Here is a 17,982-nt window from a genome sequence, read left to right as displayed (position 1 = left end):
GGAGAAATACACACTCAACTCTGCAGGCACTCATATATTATTATAGTTAAAGAAAGATGCAACAAATGTGCATACACACACACATGGACATGCATACACACGTACAACAACTCACACAAACACATCTCTGTCACCCTCGAGGTAGTTGGCCTCACCCTCACCTGTGCACCTGTAGCCTCTCCACACCCAATGAAATGCAATAACTTTCTCCTCACACTCGCCTATTTACTTTTTCCACTCCCGCACTTATTCAATTATTCTGTCCCTCACTCACTCACTCACTCACTTGGTCATTCACTCACCCACTTACTCTGTCCGCTTGACTGTATAGAGTTACCAGTCTATAAGCCGTCCACAGTAGATGGCTGTTAGGTAGGAGCCTCTATAAGGAAATCAATAGCTACCAGGTTTCGCACTTGTATAAGTTCACCTTATGGTGCTTGGGTTAGAGTTTGGTTACTGTAGTGTAGATATAGTGGTTTGGAGTTAAATACAGTTAGACAAGTTGTAGGCGAGTAATGCAGAAAATCCACTCTTCAATTCTCTTACACTTAAAGTTAATGTTATAGATAATCTTGTGACATTCAGTAATTTTGCTTTAAAGTAATTAAAGCAGGATTTATTCCTTTTACCGTGCATTACGTGTCAGGGGTCACTAATAGGTGGGCCGTGGTCTGAATCTGGATCCAGCCGACGTCCTATCCAGACCCAGACTCAGACCCTCTCACATGACGCCACTCAGCCAATCAAATCTGTGAATTCCGATAAGCATTCCCTCAGTTTTTAATGAGATAAACACAGACTCTGAATCATAATGCTTGATGTGCGGGACTTTTGCTTGAGGACATATTTTCTCTATCTGGACCTCTCTGAGTTTTAATTGAATACCTCTGGCTCAGTTTTCCTGTGAGACTCATGTCTCTTAATCGATGAGCCATTGACAGAAAATTACTTTGAAACACATCAATTAATCATTGAAAAAAAATTTCATGCAAAAAAAAACATCTCTGGTTCCAGCTCCTTTAATGTGAATAACTGCTGCTTTTCTGTTTTCCACCTTTGTAAGGTTTTTACTTAGTGGCTGTTTGTTTGAAAAAAACAAGCTATTTTGTTTGCGATTTGTAACAATCACATTGACTTCTGGGAAAGTGTGATCAATTTCAACTACCCTCTGATACGTTATTGACTAAATGATTTACTGGGGGGAAAAAAACAGGCATATCAAACACTAATGAAAACAAATTGTAGGTACAGCTGAGACACCGGAGCGTGGTTTATGTTTTCTAATACCTGGTATTTTGCCTTCATCACTGAAACCGTCAATTGTAAAAATATAAGAACAAAACAGAGCACTTCTCGTGGCTGTACTGTATTCTGTGTTTTACAGAAAGTGTCTTGTCTCCGTCCTCTACGACAAAGCTCCTCTTACAGTTTGTCTGCAGATGGTCGGTTTAAGACGTTGAATCCACAAACACACCCTTTGATTCTGAGGGGCTGCAGCGTCGACTTGACATTTACTGTGGATGTTTAAGATTGTTGACATCACTCTGCTGCCAGACGCGGTTGAGGCCCAGTTGGAGGGATTTGGACTTGATGCCACATTGTCTACCTTTATCCAGTTAATCTAGAACAGAGGTCACTAATAGGTGGGCTGCTGTCGAGATCCCGAACCAGACACCAATCTATCCGGACCTCGATCTATATAACCGATAAATCATTGAGAATTGTCAAGTTTTGACGCACTGGTTCAGTGGCCCAATAAACTCACAGACCAGTTGCATGTGTTGTAAATCAGCTCACTTGATACCACTCAGCTAATCAAATCTGCGAATGATGCGTACCGACCAGATTCTGTAGAAAGACCTGGACAGACAAGAGAAAGACGGATTAGACAACGATAAGCTAGTAAAAGAAAAACAAGAAATGTAACTTCCAATTAAGAGTAGACAGGGAAAACAGAAAAAAATCTCTGGAATTTACAACTTTTTTCTTATAATATTACAACTTTACTCTCGTAAATCTAGACGTTTTGGTCTAGATGATTTAGAAAAAGCACTAAATACAAATACAGTTTTGGCTTCATGTTTTAAAAAGTATTGAAGTGTTGAAGGGTGGATTTTTCCTTTAGATCTATGATGATTCGCGTTTCAGGACTTAAATCGATGCAGCGTTCTACTTGTAGGATTACACCTTGTTTTGATCGACATGGCGGACAAGAGCAGGTTAAGACTGAGGGCAGTTCAGAGTCGACTCACCCCGAGTTAGAGAGCCAGCTGAGAGCAGAGCAGACACTCTACCCTACTCCTACAGCCACATCTGCCCCTGCTGCAAGTCAATGAAGTCCAATCAATAACCCATCTCCTTATAGCTCTGTCACTATTTGCCCCCCACTCTCTCTCTCTCTCTCTCTCTCTCTCTCTCTGGCTTATTCTGTCTCTTTCTTTTTTATTGCCTCTTCCTCCTCTTGGTCTCTAAGGATCTATATTTTTGAATCTCCTCTCTCTAATTTGATTCTTTTACCCTCCCCCCACAATCCCCAACCCCTATCTCCATCCCGTAATCCCCCCCCTTCTGTGGTACTAACATTTTCTTCTTCTTTTCCTTCTCTAATCTCGTGCATTCATTGCCCAATCAGGTGGCACGCCCATACGAGGTAAGACCGCTGGGAGGATCGACATGACACGGGTGGCCCGATTCCTTTTCAACCCCTGGTTCCTGCTTGTCTCACAGATCTTAAAAAAAAGCAGCTCTGGATGGGTTCATCAATATTGGTTTTTATTTTAGTCGCAAAGACTCAGCCATATTGATCACACCCGTCCAGCTTCTTTAGATCCAGGCCATAGGTACAAGAGGGGGGGGAATTGGAATTGAGCAAGCAATTCATTACACTATGACTTTTAATCACTTCCCCTTCTTCTCGCCTTTCATCCTCTCTTCATCCTTTCATTTTTCCATCTCAGCCTCAATGCTCACTCGGTAACACAGAAATCCATCGCTTTCCTCCTCGGCATATTGTGATCTCTCTTTTGTATTCATCCGTTTAACATCATTGAGCTTTTTACAAATCTAAAGCATGGTGTGTTTATGACTTTATTTTCTTTTTTTTTGTTGCTTAGTTCGAGATAACTATCAATCTTACTTCTGTTAGTTTTTGTTTTATTTTATTAAAATTTTCTATGACCTGGTTTTCTTTTTTTCTTGCGGGTCTTGACCTGAACTTGGCCCGGCCTTCTACCTTGTCTAAATTTGCCCAGTCAAACGTCCCAGTTTTGTTTTCCCTCCCAGCTGTTATTCGCTCAGCCTGAAAAGTCCAGATGGCGAAGACTCAGACACACTTGCAGACATTAGTGTGCTTACACACACACACAAGCACACAAACCTGCAGCTCCCTCACACACACATTTCTTCATGGTTTTTTACCATCGCTTCCTCTTTTCTATCTCATTACCGATAAAAAGCCCCAGACAACCACTTTTTCGATAAAGTTTTTATGGGCGCTTTTTTGCCTTATCCCACCCCATCTTGAAAGAACCTCTGGTTGACTTTTTTGACAGTTTTTCTATTTTCAGGGAGCGAGAAAGCACCAGTCCCTTCCCAAGGCTTTCCGTATGTCGTTCCATTTTTTTGTACCTGTTGGCCTTGATGGAGGTCGGTTGATGTCTTTACCGCCTCATTGTTTTAAAATTACATTACACTCCTGATCCCATTGGTGGATCTGAAAAGGGTTATTGCCATGGCAATATCTTAATCCTTGAAAACTGAAAATTTGCTCCCTGATATAACTTGCAATCTCGATTTTCAGCAAAGAATATTCCAAATACTGTATTTGTGTCTGGATTCCTCCACGTTTTGGCTGCTCGGTTTGTTCTTTTCTGCCTTTGCATGAAGACTACATTCTGATTTTTGTAGGCTTTGTATCAGTGCCTTTTTTCTTTTCTTTTTTCTTTTTTTTTTTGTCTTCTCATTTCTAAATCAGGAAGCTGACCCATGTTTTAGGCAGCGTCTTGCTGACATTGGTAGAAACGTCATAATGTCTCCCTATAGACTTGGATCCCTTTTTCAGCCCCTCTTTGTTCTTCATACAGAGTTCAGCTTTGTTTTTGCTGAAAACTCAGATTCACTTACCCTTTACTGCAGTTTTTTTTTTCTTTTTGTACCATTGATATCTTGCTATATTGACGTAGTAATCTGATGTCGTCCAGTTTTGTGTGATTGCTCTTTCTTCCTCTCCGTCTCTGTGCCTCTCTCTCCCTTCTCTATCTCCTCTACTCTTCCTCTCCGTCCCTCCATCCCTCCAGGTGCCCTCCAGATAGAGATGAGCGAGGAGTCAGACCAGGGGAAGTATGAGTGTGTTGCCACCAACAGCGACGGGACACGCTATTCCACCCCAGCTAACCTCTATGTCAGAGGTAAGAGGGGGATAAAAAAAAACAGACGGTCCAATTAGAGCATGTAGATTTATGCAGGCATCTTTTCATAGGTTTTTTATCTTCTTTAAGGAATATGTGTTGATCGGATTATTGTGATGCTAACGAAGCCTTCTGTGATTTATAACTCTTCAGCTTTAGAGTCATAAAACAGGATGGCTTTTTAAATGAGAGCTCTTTTACATCACGTTAAGGCTGCAGCTGACTTTTTCACTCAGGCTATTAATCTCTCTGCTCTCGCTTCTTAGCCTTTAGACCTCGGAGAAAAACCAAATCATTGTCTGGTTAAGACTTGTGCTTCTCCCCAAATCTGACAGGCATCTCGCTTCCTCGGGCGCCTTTTACCCTCACACACAAATACAGAAACAGACACATACACACACTCATACCCACCAAATGTTTGAATCTTAGAGACATTTTAATTCTCCAGGCCTTTTGCTCTGTTGTCTGCCCTTCAACTCCCCCCTCCACACACACACACACACACACACACACACACACACACACACACACACACACACACACACACACACACACACACACACACACACACACACACACACACACACACGTACACACACGTTCACACACAAAGCTTTAAACAGTGTAGCATGCTTTTCTGACTCCGACATCCCTGCCAAGGATACGAAACAATAACACACATACACAACTGGATGCACCCACAAATATACACACATTGATATCATACACTATGTATATATATATATCTATTTGTTTACACACGTACACATGAACCACAAACAGCACAGAGTCAGTGATGTGTAGGGCGAGTCAAATCGTGCTGCTCAGTAAGTGTTTGACAGGCGGTGTGTGGAGGCAGCCGCCGGTGGAAGGCTTTCACCGACACACTGGCCATTTACCGCCTCTGTTTTTTTTCTTTCTTTCTCTTTTCTGTCTTCTCTCTACTCTTTGCTTCCTCCTCTTGTCACCTTGCCATGCTCCTTTGTCTAACTTGTTTTTTCTCCCTGTCTCTTCTCTGATATTTTTCCGTTTTCCCTCCTCCTCCATTGTCTCCTCCCGCTGTGCTCTGTCCTACCTCCCTCTGCAGAGCTGCGAGAAGGTTGGTACTGTAAAGACGTGTGTGGCTCTTTTGAGTCTCTCTCCTGAGTATTTTCTTTTTCTTCCATTAAACTACCACTTGTGTTTGTGTGTCTTTGCTGTTTTATGTGTGGTGCTGCAGGTTTTAAACCTGCCTATACAGTTTACTCCTTGAAGACGTACTGTACCCTGCGTTCTTCTTTTCTCCCTTTTCCCCCCTAGAGTGCATGTGTGTTTGCTGTGAGTTTTGTTGTGAGCATCTTTTGTGTTTCAGTTCATAAAATATTTAATGGAGCACACCTAAAAACAACATGAATAAAACATTTTGATATCACATGCTCCCTTGTGGTGATGTATCAGACTGTCTGAATGCTCGCAGTCTTCTTTTAATGCCATAAAACTTCATCTCAGACACAATGAAAAAACAAATAAGAATCATCCTGCAGCAGCACATAGACTCCGATTGCTCTGCATTCTGCTGCACTTACCGAGCAACATCATGAATTTCTAATCGTCTCTCTCCGTCTGCCTTCTCCCGGTTCAGTGCGTCGCGTCCCCCCTCGCTTCTCAATCCTGCCGGCAGACAGCGAGATCATGCCAGGGGGGAACATCAACATCACCTGCGTGGCAGTGGGCTCCCCCATGCCCTACGTGAAGTGGATGCTGGGAGCCGAAGACCTGACTCCCGAGGACGACATGCCCATCGGCCGCAACGTTCTGGAGCTGACGGACATACGCCAGTCCAACAATTACACGTGTGTCGCCATGTCGACGCTTGGCGTGATTGAGGTGGTGGCGCAGATTACTGTGAAAGGTGGGTAAATGGGCATATGGGTGGGGGTGGGAGGGCCTGGTCTCGGTTCAAGTGAGGCTTTGGTTGAAACTTTATTCAAAAGAGCAAAGTATTTTTAAGGGTTAGGACAAAAGAAAAAAATAAAAGTATGACGAGTAAGTAAAGTAATTCCCTTTCATGACTGCTCTAATTATACATACTCTGAATATGTGAATAATGAAGTGAGTAAATAATAAATAGCCTACTCAGAAGATGAAAAAAGTAAAATTCTGTTTGTTACAGTATTTTAGAATGATGGAGAAAACTTCAAACTTTTCTTGGAATGTAAGAAAGGGAAAGATATTTGGTTTTTTGTTGTTATTTTGGGGGGAAACTTTAATATTTAATTCAATAAGAAAACAGCCTTCTATCTCCACTTTTTATATTTAATGCTTGCAATAAACACTTTTTCTCTCTAACTTGTTTTCTATGGTATGACCCATTTTGATGTTATCACCATGCCAGGATTCAGTTTGTCAGTATACACAGATTTTAATTTGGAATAAATGTAAAGCGAGTTCAAACTCCCTTTGAAGTGATAGATAAGAAGTGACAGGATTTAGTTTTGTCCAGCGGTCGAGCTAATTTAGTAGCTAATTGTTTTTCAAGGGGTTTAACTGTTGTATAGAGATTACGGTCATGGCATCATTCTGATTCTGAGTTCATCATTTAGTTTTTTTTCTCCATCTTTTTCAATCAGTACGAGTTAGGGATATAAAGGGATCGTGTGTGACATTTTTATCTTTCTCCCTGTCTCCGTCTTAGCTCTGCCGAGGGCTCCTGGAAGCCCTGTGGTGACGGAGAGAACTGCAACCAGCATCACACTCACCTGGGATTCTGGCAATGCTGAGCCCGTCTCCTACTACATCATACAGGTGCGACTGCAACTTAAAACACACGCAAATAGACATAACACACGCAAATGGAGAAATATCTTTTTCAATTTGACAACACGGTTAATAAAAAACACGCAGCAAATACTCATAACACTACCAAATACTCCCAAAACTCAATGAGACTCAATGAAATACTCACAAAATACAACTGAATACTAACAACACAACCAAATACTCACTCTCAACCAAATCCTCTCAACTCAACGAAATACTCACAACACTACAAGACAAGATTTTTAGTTCCCCCTGGAAACAATTCCCTTGTGTTGTCAGTATTTGGTTGTGTTGTGAGTATTTAGTACATTGGTCAGTATATACAGTGTGTTTTTTATTTGTTGCACATGTGTTGTCAAATTGATGAAGTTGTTTCTACTTTTGCATGTGTTGTTAATTTGGTTTCTTATTAACAACTTAAATCACTAGGTCATGCTGTGAATGAAAATAGCCTCTTGTTTTTCCTGATAGAAATAAAATTGCCCAAATTGCTCAAATGCAATTTCGGTGTATTTGCCCAAAAGGAGTACTGAATTGAGATGTCAAAATGAACCATGAACTGCTTAAACAGCAGAGACTGAATATTTCATTCACAAAAAACAAGATTTCTACCTTAAATATGTTTTGCATGAATCCTGGTTTGTAAATAAGAGCATTGTGTATTTGAGTTTCTTGGTGTATTACTGTAATGTGTATACACGTATATAGAGCTATAAGTAGAGTTACAAAGATCTCTAATGCAGCTTTAAATACACATATTCTTTCTCTCTCTCTTCTTCCCCTTCAGCACCGTGCCAAAGGCTCTGAGGATCCCTACAAAGAGATCGATGGCATTGCCACGACACGCTACAGCGTGGGCGGCCTCAGCCCTTACTCCCACTATGACTTTCGCGTGGCAGCCGTTAACACCATTGGCCAAGGCCCCGCCAGCGACGTGGTGGAGGCTCGCACGGCCGAGCAGGCCCCCTCCTCGCCCCCCCGACAGGTTCGGATGATGATGCTTTAAATTCACAAAGATGAGGATTTCCTGGTACAGTAATAAAATGTGGTTTTCAAAGAATGCAGTTTGAAAACAAGTTGCCTTTATTGTTCAGCGCTTGATGCAATAATTGTTTTCAAATGGAAGAACTTCACCTCAAGCTCGGCTGTTATACAACATAATTAGCTGCCTATTATTTTGAGTGATAGTGCCGTGGGTTACATAAATCCTGGTTTCAGCATGTCATTTTCTAACTGTAGCCTCCAGTTGCTTTTGGTTCTCAAAAACTTATTTCCACAAAACCTTCTCCAGTAAGAATACTGTATGTCAGTATATCATCAGAGGGTTGATGAAGTTCTCCCTGTTTGTCCTGCAGGTCCGCGGTCGTATGCTGAGCACAACCACAGCAATCATCCACTGGGACGAACCAGAGGAACCTAACGGACAGGTGGTCGGATACCGAGTGTACTACACCTCAGACAACACGCTGTCAGTCAACCAGGTGTGTATCTGTGTGTGTGCATGCTTTCTTTTGTTTTGTTGCTACTTCTGATTGCTTTTGTTGCAACCGAGTGCATCTATGTGTTGACTTGCATTCATGTCTGTGTTTGTGCAGTGGGAGAAACAGATGGTGCGCAGCGCCAACTTCATCACCATCCAGGGTTTGACCCCCAACAAGACGTATTACATCAGAGTGCTGGCCTTCACCTCTGTAGGAGACGGACCCCTTTCCCAGGATCTGCAGATTATAGCCAAGACTGGAGGTAGGAGAAATGTTTGGACTCATCCTCCTGCAAGCATCGAGCAAGAGTAAAAGACAGAAAATACATATGTGATGTCTTTACTCCTTTTTCTCCCTATACAACTCTACAGTTCCATCCCAACCTTCAGAATTTAAGGGTGAGGCCAAGTCTGAGACCAGTATCCTGTTGTCCTGGGTGGCCCCGCCCCAAGGTGGCCCTGACAACCAGATCACAGGGTATGAACTGGTCTACAGACGAGCCGACGACTCAGAGGAGGTAAGAATAAAGTGTGGGACATCATTTATCCCTTTTGATTGGTGGCTGGGAGGACTGTTTGGCTGGGCTAATAAATTCCTGTGTGGTCAGATGGATGATAACAGATTAAAAGGATAGATGTGAGACTGGACGGATGGTCGCGCATACGAAAGATAAATTGATGTTGATATCAAAAGTCAACTGAAAAGTCAACGCTGCTTTTTAAACATCTTGTAGGTGATGCAAACTTTTTCCTTTGGTTTCTCTCACACACTGACTTCTCCCTGTTGTCTTCAGAAGAAAATGAGCTTTGAGCCGACCACCTCCCACCTGCTGAAGAACCTGAAGCCGTTCTCCACCTACACCTTCCAGCTGGCCGCCAAAAGCAAGCACGGGATCGGGGCGTATACCAACGAAGTGTCCATGGACACGCCGCAGACGCGTAGGTCGAACTGCACATGGTGCTGTGTGCGAGTGTGTGTGTGTGTGCGTGAGTTCGAGAGAGAGAGAGGTTTCAATTGTGACAACGCGAAAATGACAACTGACGCAAAAAAAATACAAAAGAACCACAAACTAATGTAATACAACATTTTTGCATTGTCACAAAAGGGGCCATAATGAATCCAGACTTTATCTGACCTCAGATTTGATACCAGCAAATAACTGACACCAGATTACACCAAGAACTTATTGTTTCAGCAAATGCATTTGCAAACCTATTATGACCGAGAGCCAAACGTGATTTGCTGGTTATCAACCTGAGGTCTGTGAGAGATTCAGTAAGAACAAGGTAAGCGAGCGGTTGTGGATCAAGCTCTGAGGCTTGGGTAGGCTGTAAGGACAAGTAAGTTATGTGAAGGTATGTCTGTGTGTTAAAGGTTAGTCAGTGTTGTGTTACTGCCTCTCTTTAAGCCATTCATTCGTTTTCATTAATCAACCAGAGCAGAAGTTGGCGCCCATCATTAAGTATCTTTGTTCGGCCATCTTGCCTTCTAGTCGCAGGGTCATTTTTTTCGTGCGTGTCTTCAGTTCTCCAGTGTTTTGTTTTCATTTTATGTTTCTTTGTCTTTTGTTCTCTGTCTCTCGTCTGCTCAATTTCATCCCCATTCCTCCACGGCAAACCTCACTCCCTCACTTCTCCACCCACCAATAACAACACGCACACACACAACCAAATAACATTGACCCGAACAATCCCCCTTCCACTGCTGTGCTTCCTTGAAACTGGCCGATCAGTTCCATCGGCACCTCCCCAGGACATCACGTGCACCACTCCCAGTTCTACCAGCATCCTGGTAAGTTGGGCTCCGCCTCCCCTGGAGTTTCAGAACGGCATAATTACCGGATACTCCATCCAGTACTCGACCACGGAGGGCAACAAAACGTCCAAAAGGGTTGACGGTATCCCTCCGGAAAGTTCCCCCTGTCTCCTGGAAAACCTGGAGAAATGGACTGAGTACGGCATAACGATACGAGCGCAGACGGAAGCCGGGGACGGACCGGAAAGTTTACAGCTGCTTATCCGCACCGAGGAGGATGGTATGTTCCATAACAAACCCCATGCCTGTGTTACGATGGTCCGCCCCACTAACAATGGTCACTAACATAGCAGTAATGAGCTCAAACTAACCCCAACCTGCCTCCACTTGCCAGTTAAAGCATTGTGTCTATTCTTGAGCTGCAGTCTAAGCGGATGATGCATTGTCAGACCCTCCAGTTTTGGGAAACCTCTCCTTTATTCCTTCATATCCAGCAGAAACCACTGGAAAACCTCCTCCTGCTACACTCCTCCACCGCTGCTTTCTCTCACAACCCTTTTTTCTCCAGCAGCCATTTTTATCCTCTTTTTCATCAGCCTCTTTTCTCCCAAACTTTACCCTCTCTCCTACAATCTTTGGGAAAAGTGGTGGTTGGGATTTCCCCCGTTTTAGCATAACAATATTCCCCACTAACACAAATACCTCAACAACCCCTTTGGCTGTGGCTGTACCTTGGCCTTTCCTCACCTTGGCTTTTCTTACTGACTCTCCGCCCCCTCCAATTCCTCGACAACTATTTGACTATATCCTTGCTGACTTTTAATCAGTGTATTTTATTGTGCCTACAGCTATTTGTAAGATTCTCAGGGATTTTTTTATATATATATATATTCATGGTTAATATCCCTTTATCACAAGCTCTCCACTAAGAATTTTTTCTGACTCCAGCTTCCTAAGAGTGCTCATGCGTGGGTCGGTCAGATACAAAGAGGTGGCTGGAGTATTTTGTCCTTTCAGTATTTTATTTTTTTTTATTTTTATGAGAAGTGTGGTTCTTGGCAGCACAAGAGAGAGTTTCTTTTTTGTCTTTTGTGTTGATAACAGTATTTTCTCTCTGACTGCCTGCCACTGTTAATCTGCCCCTGGCAACAAATCCTTTTCTATCTGCCATTCTTATCTTTCTCTACATTTGCTTCTTATCCTCCACTGCTTTTTTCCTCCATGTTTTTCCTCAAGCACTCTCATTTTTTTTTTTGTCTACTATTTTGACTTTTTTCCAAGACATCAAGTTTTAGACTTTTTGGAGGGGTTGTATTTTTAACATTTTTCCAGCTTTTGAGTATTTTTTTATATCTGCCCCTAAACCAATCTATTTTTGATAAGGAAAAAAAAGGCCTTTACATTAGAGGATTGAGTTCCCATCATCTGTGACCCTTGACCTCTATCCCCAAAATGCATTTTTAGTTCCAAGTGGTCCTCCACGAGGGGTTGAGACAGAGACTGTGAACGCCTCGGCCATTAGGGTGAGATGGCGAGCACCGGCACCCGAGCGGCAGCACGGTCAGATCAGAGGCTACCAAGTCCACTTTGTGAGGATGAACTACGGCGAGCCTCAGGGACAGCCCTTCATCAAGGACATCCTCATGGAGGACTCGCAGGTAACACTAACATATACACTCTCTAATTAAAGGTCTAATAATACTCAAGGCATATTTTATTGTACCTTATTGCTTATTGTTAACTGTAGTTTAACTAAAGCAAAGACAAGAGTTTGCTGCCAACACATGGGCTTACATAAATATATCTTTCAGATGAGAGAGCCAGCATGTGGCCGTCTGGTTATTCCTGTAGATAAGATAAACATTTTGCCAGATTTTATTCTCTCACTTTTTGAGTTAGAAATGATAATTTAAATTGTTTAATTGATTGATTGGATTGAGTAAATAAATTAAAACTTAGGACTGTTAGACTAGTAAACAGAGCAGCTCATCAACACATATAAAGCTCAATAAACCTGTAATATCTATTTTACTTACTCATTTCTTTATACTTCAGTTTTTGTCTGAACGCTATTTCTATTCTTTATGCCATTCAGCTAATCAGCTGTTGGCTGTAGCTTCACATCCAGTAACGTTCTGGCCTTTACATGGCAGCTGTCATTATTATATGTCTGTCCAGGATAGATAATAATGAACTATATCTACTTATAGGCTACCTGCACAATACTGCTGATCATTTCAAACTGGTCTATGTCCTACAGCTGTAAAACTCAGTGAAAAAAGAGAAATTAAGGTTAAGATTTTATCCCAAATATTAAGATTTGTGTGTTTCTCCCCTTTTTTTGTCTTGTCTCTGTGCTGCACCACCGTTCAGTGGGAATACGATGACTCAACTGAATATGTGAGTAAAACCTTTAAGCTATCATTTAATACTAATAACAAAGCATGAAGAGTAGATGAGTCATACTTAAGAGACCGTAGCTTTAGAATCTCCCAGGAGCAGAGCGAGGGCTTAAAATCAGAAGACCCAGCAGGGACCCAGTCCCTTTTTTTTTTTTAATGAAGGACCCTGGGAAAGTACTAAAGATATGAGCAATTTGTGGATATTGATAATGTAAATTAGTTTTCAGTGTGTATTTAGTTAAATTACAGTTTGTGTGGGGAATGATAGCCTATATTTTGTTGAGGTTATTTAAGGCTTGTTTTGAATTCTGAGATGAAACCAAATCTCTTGTAAATGTCCCCAAAGCAGCTGCTAGGTGAGCAATGAACGAAAGACAAATAATTTGAAAATTCAATACCAGGCCTAAGAAAAAAGACCTGACTGTAAAAAAAAAAAGGCACACAGACCAGCAACAGACCTGTGTCAGTGACCGGCAGCTGATTGCGTTTTGTTGTCCTGCAGAACGTCGTTCTTGGAGACCTGCAGGCAGACACTGGCTACTCAGTATCAGTGGGGGCTTACACTGCCAAAGGCGATGGTGCTCGCAGCAAACCTGTTACCGTCTGCACTGCCATGCCACGTAAGTGTGTCCACACAAAGTCTTGCACCAAAAACATAGAGCAACACACGCAAACACACATCTCTATTTAAGATAACCTGTACTGCATCCTTCCAGTTTCATGGTAATCTGTCCAGTTATTTTTGTGTAATGCTGCTAACTAACAGACAAACACACAAAGCAGATAAAAACATAACCTCCTTGGTCAGGTAATTGTTATTAAAGGCCATGAAATCGCTGAATTGGTTTATTTCTCACTCTATCACACCTTGTTCTGGTTATAAAAATCCACTTATTAACCATATTTTTGCAGTTTTGCTTGAGGTTATGAAATAATGTGCTTTGAAATGATTCCCTAATTAACTCTTCTTCATTATTCTCTCTGCCCTGACCCTCTGTTTCCCTCTCTAGTGCCTGAGAAGCCCAAACTGTTGGTGAGTGCCACTAATTCAGGTACTGCTCTCCTTCAGTGGCACCCTCCCCCAAACCCACCCACCCCGCTCCTCGGGTACCGCCTCACCTTTGGCCGCATAGATGTCCTCCCCTTCACGGTGGTGGAGTTTCCAACCAAGGAGAACCGCTACACAGCCCACGACATCCACAAGGGAGCAAACTATGTGTTCAAACTTTCTGTCCGAAACAAAATGGGCTACGGGGAGGAGGCGGAAAAGGAGGTTACTACCCCAGAGGACGCCCCAAGTGGATACCCAGAAAATATAAACTCTGATGAGGCCTCTGCCACCTTTCTCAGACTGACATGGAAATCAGTCCCTCTTATTGAGCAAAACGGGAAAATCACGCAGTACTCGGTACTGTATAAAGATATAAACAGTCGAGGGAACGCCTCTGAAGTTATGGTGCCCGCTCCAGGGTCGAGTGTGTTGTTGGAGGCTCTGAGTGCCGATACTGTGTATGATGTCAGGGCGTGCGCGTTCACAGCTGTCGGCCCTGGGCCGTACAGCCCTGGTGTCCAGTTTAGGACGCAGCGGCTGGACCAAGGTAGGACTCACACTCAAGCTGCTAACAACCCATCTTCATTGCTCAGGATCCAAGACATGCTTCCCTAACCGCACAACTGTGCACACATTGTCCCATTTTCACTCACACTCAGACACACAACGCCTGACGGCAACATCTTAAGTGTCCTTTTTCGTTGTCTTGTCACTGTAGTCTTAATCCCAACATCATTTTCCCAAATCAAGGTAAGAGTCTTGGGTTTTAGTGTCCCTGTCCAGTCACACTGTGTAAGAACAGATAGCTAACTTGAGACTGGCACTAGAGAATGGTACGCAGGTAAGGCCGTTGTGTTTCAGCACAGAGATTAAATGAGACTGTGAAATGATATTCATGTTCTTTGTTTCTTTCTTCTATTTTTGTTGTACCTTAGTTTTTGCAACCAACTTCAGAGTAAAAGCAGCCATGAAGAACTCTGTCCTTCTCTCCTGGGAGATCCGAGACAAGAACCCCACACAGCCCTTCACTGTAAGTACATTCTGCACTTCACCGTGTTTAATATAGCTGATGAAGAAAAGAAATTCACTGGTGGTGAATACAATTATTTACTTGATGAAACTCGGTTGTCCTTACTTGAGTATAGGAGTTTATTGCGATGTAGAGCTGTCAACAGAGACGATTTTTGGTCCAACGTACACTTGAAGTATAATTGAAACATCTCAGTATTTGACCATATGGGAGGGAGCAGATCACAAAGTCACTAGAAGTCATGTTAAGATTGTTTTTGTTATTTCCTCTGAATGAGACAAGCTTCATCTTCCCCCGACACAGTAGTGACTCCTAGCACAAAACATCAAATTGAATCTATTCCAATTCTTTGACCTTACTTATGAAAGGCATTAAAAGATGTGTGAGTCGCAAATTCCCTGATAGTTATTAGATGACAAAGTGTAATTACAATAACAGGCAGGTCTCACATGTTGTAGCTACGATCAAGAAAAGCCAATGAAATGACATGTTCTACAATGATTCATGGTTATTTCAGCATAATAAATTGTATCATTTCCAATCATTTATGCCCATAGTTTTCTTAGTGTTTAGCTGCTGTTGCTAGAACTCAACTTTTCTTGAGGACTGGCACAGCCTGCAGAGACATGAAAGGATTATGCTCTTTCAACTGCTGTAAGGCTTTTTACTTTTATAGTAAATAGTTTGTAGTTCGCATTTACATCAAGCAGCACCTACAGCATGTTGGGGAGGCTTCATGCTAAAGTAGAAACCAATATATAAATATATAAACCTGGGAGAAGTAAAGCAAAGGACAATATTTGATAATCTTATAAATGCCTGGTCTTCTCTGTGGAGAATAAAAGCATCAATTGCTATAATCAGTTACAAACAGGAGCTGTTTCTGCTGTATTGTGTATTTAGCCTACGTAGCATTAAGTTTCTCTTTGTGATGTGGACCCCCCCCTCCCCCTGTGTACAGATCCTGTACGGAAAGGGCCAGTCCGTCGAAGTGGATGGAAAACAGACTCAGAAGCTGATCACTGGCCTGGAGCCCAACACTCAGTACTCCTTTCTGCTCACCAACCGGGCCAACAGCGCCGGGGGCCTGCAGCACCGCGTCACCGCCACCACAGCCCCTGACATCCTCAAGACCAAGCCCACCGTGGTGGGGAAAACCAACGCAGACGGCATGGTGACTGTGCAGCTGCCGACCGTGCAGACCACGGCTAAAGTCAGGTAGAGATGGAAGACAAGTGTGATGGATGTTAGTGAAAATGTGTGTTTCATTTGATGAATAGGCGTGCGTGTGTTGTCGTCACATTGTTCTGTACCCTTTGATGTAATGTCACTATTTGCTACGAATGAGGCTCTTCATTTACTGTATCGGTCTATCAGGAGTGATTCATCTGAGTTGGCAGCAAAGCAATTAAGTCTGAGAACTCCCACTCTCGGCCAAATGAAAGCACAAAGCTGATAATCTAATCTGCTTTTTATAACCAGGAACAAATATTGACACCAAGAGGAAGTGGTCCTTCAGATTCACTCAGCATTCAACTCACAGCCACTGTCCTGCAGTTTGTCTCCGTCGCCTCAGAAATGTGCTCTTTCATTTTCAGTATTTATACTGTTTCGATGACTTTGTCCAATACAGTCACACAAACTGTATGTTTTGAAACTTGTTTTAAAAAAACACATCTCTCTTCTCTAAAGCTATTTTTAGACATGAACTCTGGAAAATGTCCAGAAAATTGGGTACGGACATTTTCCAGAGTTTGCCTTTCACATGTAAAGCAAAATATTGTCTGAGTCAGACTCATTCACAGGCGAGGGGGGGCCGCCCTGGTAGAGTATGCAGGAGGTGGGACATGAGGTATCAATTCCACCGCGAAGATCACACGTCTTCGTTTACAGCACATCGACAACAGCATTGGCTTCTATCGTCCAAAAACTTTCACTTTCCAAGTTGACATCTTTGTCTGCGTCTTCTTTGTGTGGAGGATTTCTGTGTAATTTCTGAAAGCAGCTTAAAGTCTAAAATTGACAGATTCAAGCACATATAGGTTTATTTTGTTTGATACAAGTTCACATTTTCACACATTGGATCTAAAGGAAAATACTCTCTACTGTAGCACACCACACAGTCAGCTCAGTGAACGCATTAGTGTCAACATGGAGCAGTGGAGTGAGTCATCTTGTGAGGTGGATGGTGGATTTTGGTGTCTGTGCCCTGACTGCAACTGAAAACTCCAGTGATATTAGTGTCTGTGTTTCACACACAGCTTCAGACATGGCTCCGTGTTCCAACACCAACCACAGTGTTTGACTTATGAGAAGATTGATTCCACTCTCGTGTTTGTACAGAAATATGAAGCATCTGCCAGCAGCCTGTTACCTTAGCCTGGCACTTGAAACAGCAAGCTCTGTCTGAAGGTAACCAAATCTGCCTTCAAGGTCAGTGATTAAACAACTAAATTAAGCAAACTAAATAAAAGAGATAAAGCCTTTATAGTGTCCCCCTCTGTTTGTAGTGGGCTATAAATGCTAAGATAAGAGAGACAGCTGGGGGTGTATTCACATTAACTGTACAGACATGAGATCAGTATCAATCTTCAGATCTAACTTTCAGGAAATAAGAGCTAGACAGAGACATGTGGACATGTGGACGGTAGCCGGAGATCAAACCAGCTGTAAGAGCCAAAATTAATATTCAGCCTGTGTTGGAAATTATTTATTTAGGCCACAAATATTTGTTTTGTTACGTCTTCCGGGTAATGGGTGCAGGGGTGGGATTTTAACTTGTTTTACCTGATCAGTTGTTTGGTGGGTGGTTGAGAAAGACAGGAGTGGGGCTTCAATATTTTCTGTTGACTGCCACGTTTGATTTCAGTTTAAATGAACACCATAAAACCTTTTTGAATGTGCCACAGTGATTAAGCCTGCTTAGCCTCTTAGCAGTAGTCACTGCACCACACAACACTAAGATTCTTTGAGAACCTGCTCTACCTAACTGTTCCTCCGAATGTCAGAGCATTGGTGTTAAACGTTGAAGAAAGGACTAGTTGGTGGTTTATTT

At 42.5% G+C, this 17,982-nt stretch overlaps 1 protein-coding gene across 18 annotated transcripts in view; it reads left to right on the top strand.

Moving 5' to 3' along the window:
• ptprdb (protein tyrosine phosphatase receptor type Db) overlaps positions 1 to 17,982 on the top strand; it is a 153,590-nt gene that overhangs the window by 110,554 nt on the left and 25,054 nt on the right. For 6 of the 18 annotated variants that reach the window (XM_035169481.2, XM_035169516.2, XM_035169497.2 and 3 more), the window contains 17 exons: positions 2,636 to 2,653; positions 4,299 to 4,409; positions 5,497 to 5,508; positions 6,031 to 6,300; positions 7,084 to 7,193; positions 7,996 to 8,193; positions 8,564 to 8,689; positions 8,804 to 8,951; positions 9,061 to 9,206; positions 9,483 to 9,627; positions 10,422 to 10,724; positions 11,909 to 12,102; positions 12,818 to 12,844; positions 13,349 to 13,466; positions 13,857 to 14,444; positions 14,833 to 14,927; positions 15,889 to 16,145. In XM_035169481.2, the coding sequence (XP_035025372.1) occupies positions 2,636 to 2,653; positions 4,299 to 4,409; positions 5,497 to 5,508; positions 6,031 to 6,300; positions 7,084 to 7,193; positions 7,996 to 8,193; positions 8,564 to 8,689; positions 8,804 to 8,951; positions 9,061 to 9,206; positions 9,483 to 9,627; positions 10,422 to 10,724; positions 11,909 to 12,102; positions 12,818 to 12,844; positions 13,349 to 13,466; positions 13,857 to 14,444; positions 14,833 to 14,927; positions 15,889 to 16,145 (2,866 nt within the window). The remainder of the gene's footprint in view (positions 1 to 2,635; positions 2,654 to 4,298; positions 4,410 to 5,496; positions 5,509 to 6,030; positions 6,301 to 7,083; positions 7,194 to 7,995; positions 8,194 to 8,563; positions 8,690 to 8,803; positions 8,952 to 9,060; positions 9,207 to 9,482; positions 9,628 to 10,421; positions 10,725 to 11,908; positions 12,103 to 12,817; positions 12,845 to 13,348; positions 13,467 to 13,856; positions 14,445 to 14,832; positions 14,928 to 15,888; positions 16,146 to 17,982) is intronic. The other 12 variants (XM_035169532.2, XM_035169522.2, XM_035169582.2 and 9 more) reach the window with 4 other exon arrangements.

Source organism: Hippoglossus stenolepis, chromosome 2, assembly GCF_022539355.2.
Source record: "Hippoglossus stenolepis isolate QCI-W04-F060 chromosome 2, HSTE1.2, whole genome shotgun sequence".
Classification (NCBI taxonomy): Eukaryota; Metazoa; Chordata; class Actinopteri; order Pleuronectiformes; family Pleuronectidae; genus Hippoglossus; species Hippoglossus stenolepis.
Note: the sequence above shows the minus strand (reverse complement) of the source record. Positions and strands in the feature narration are given on the sequence as shown.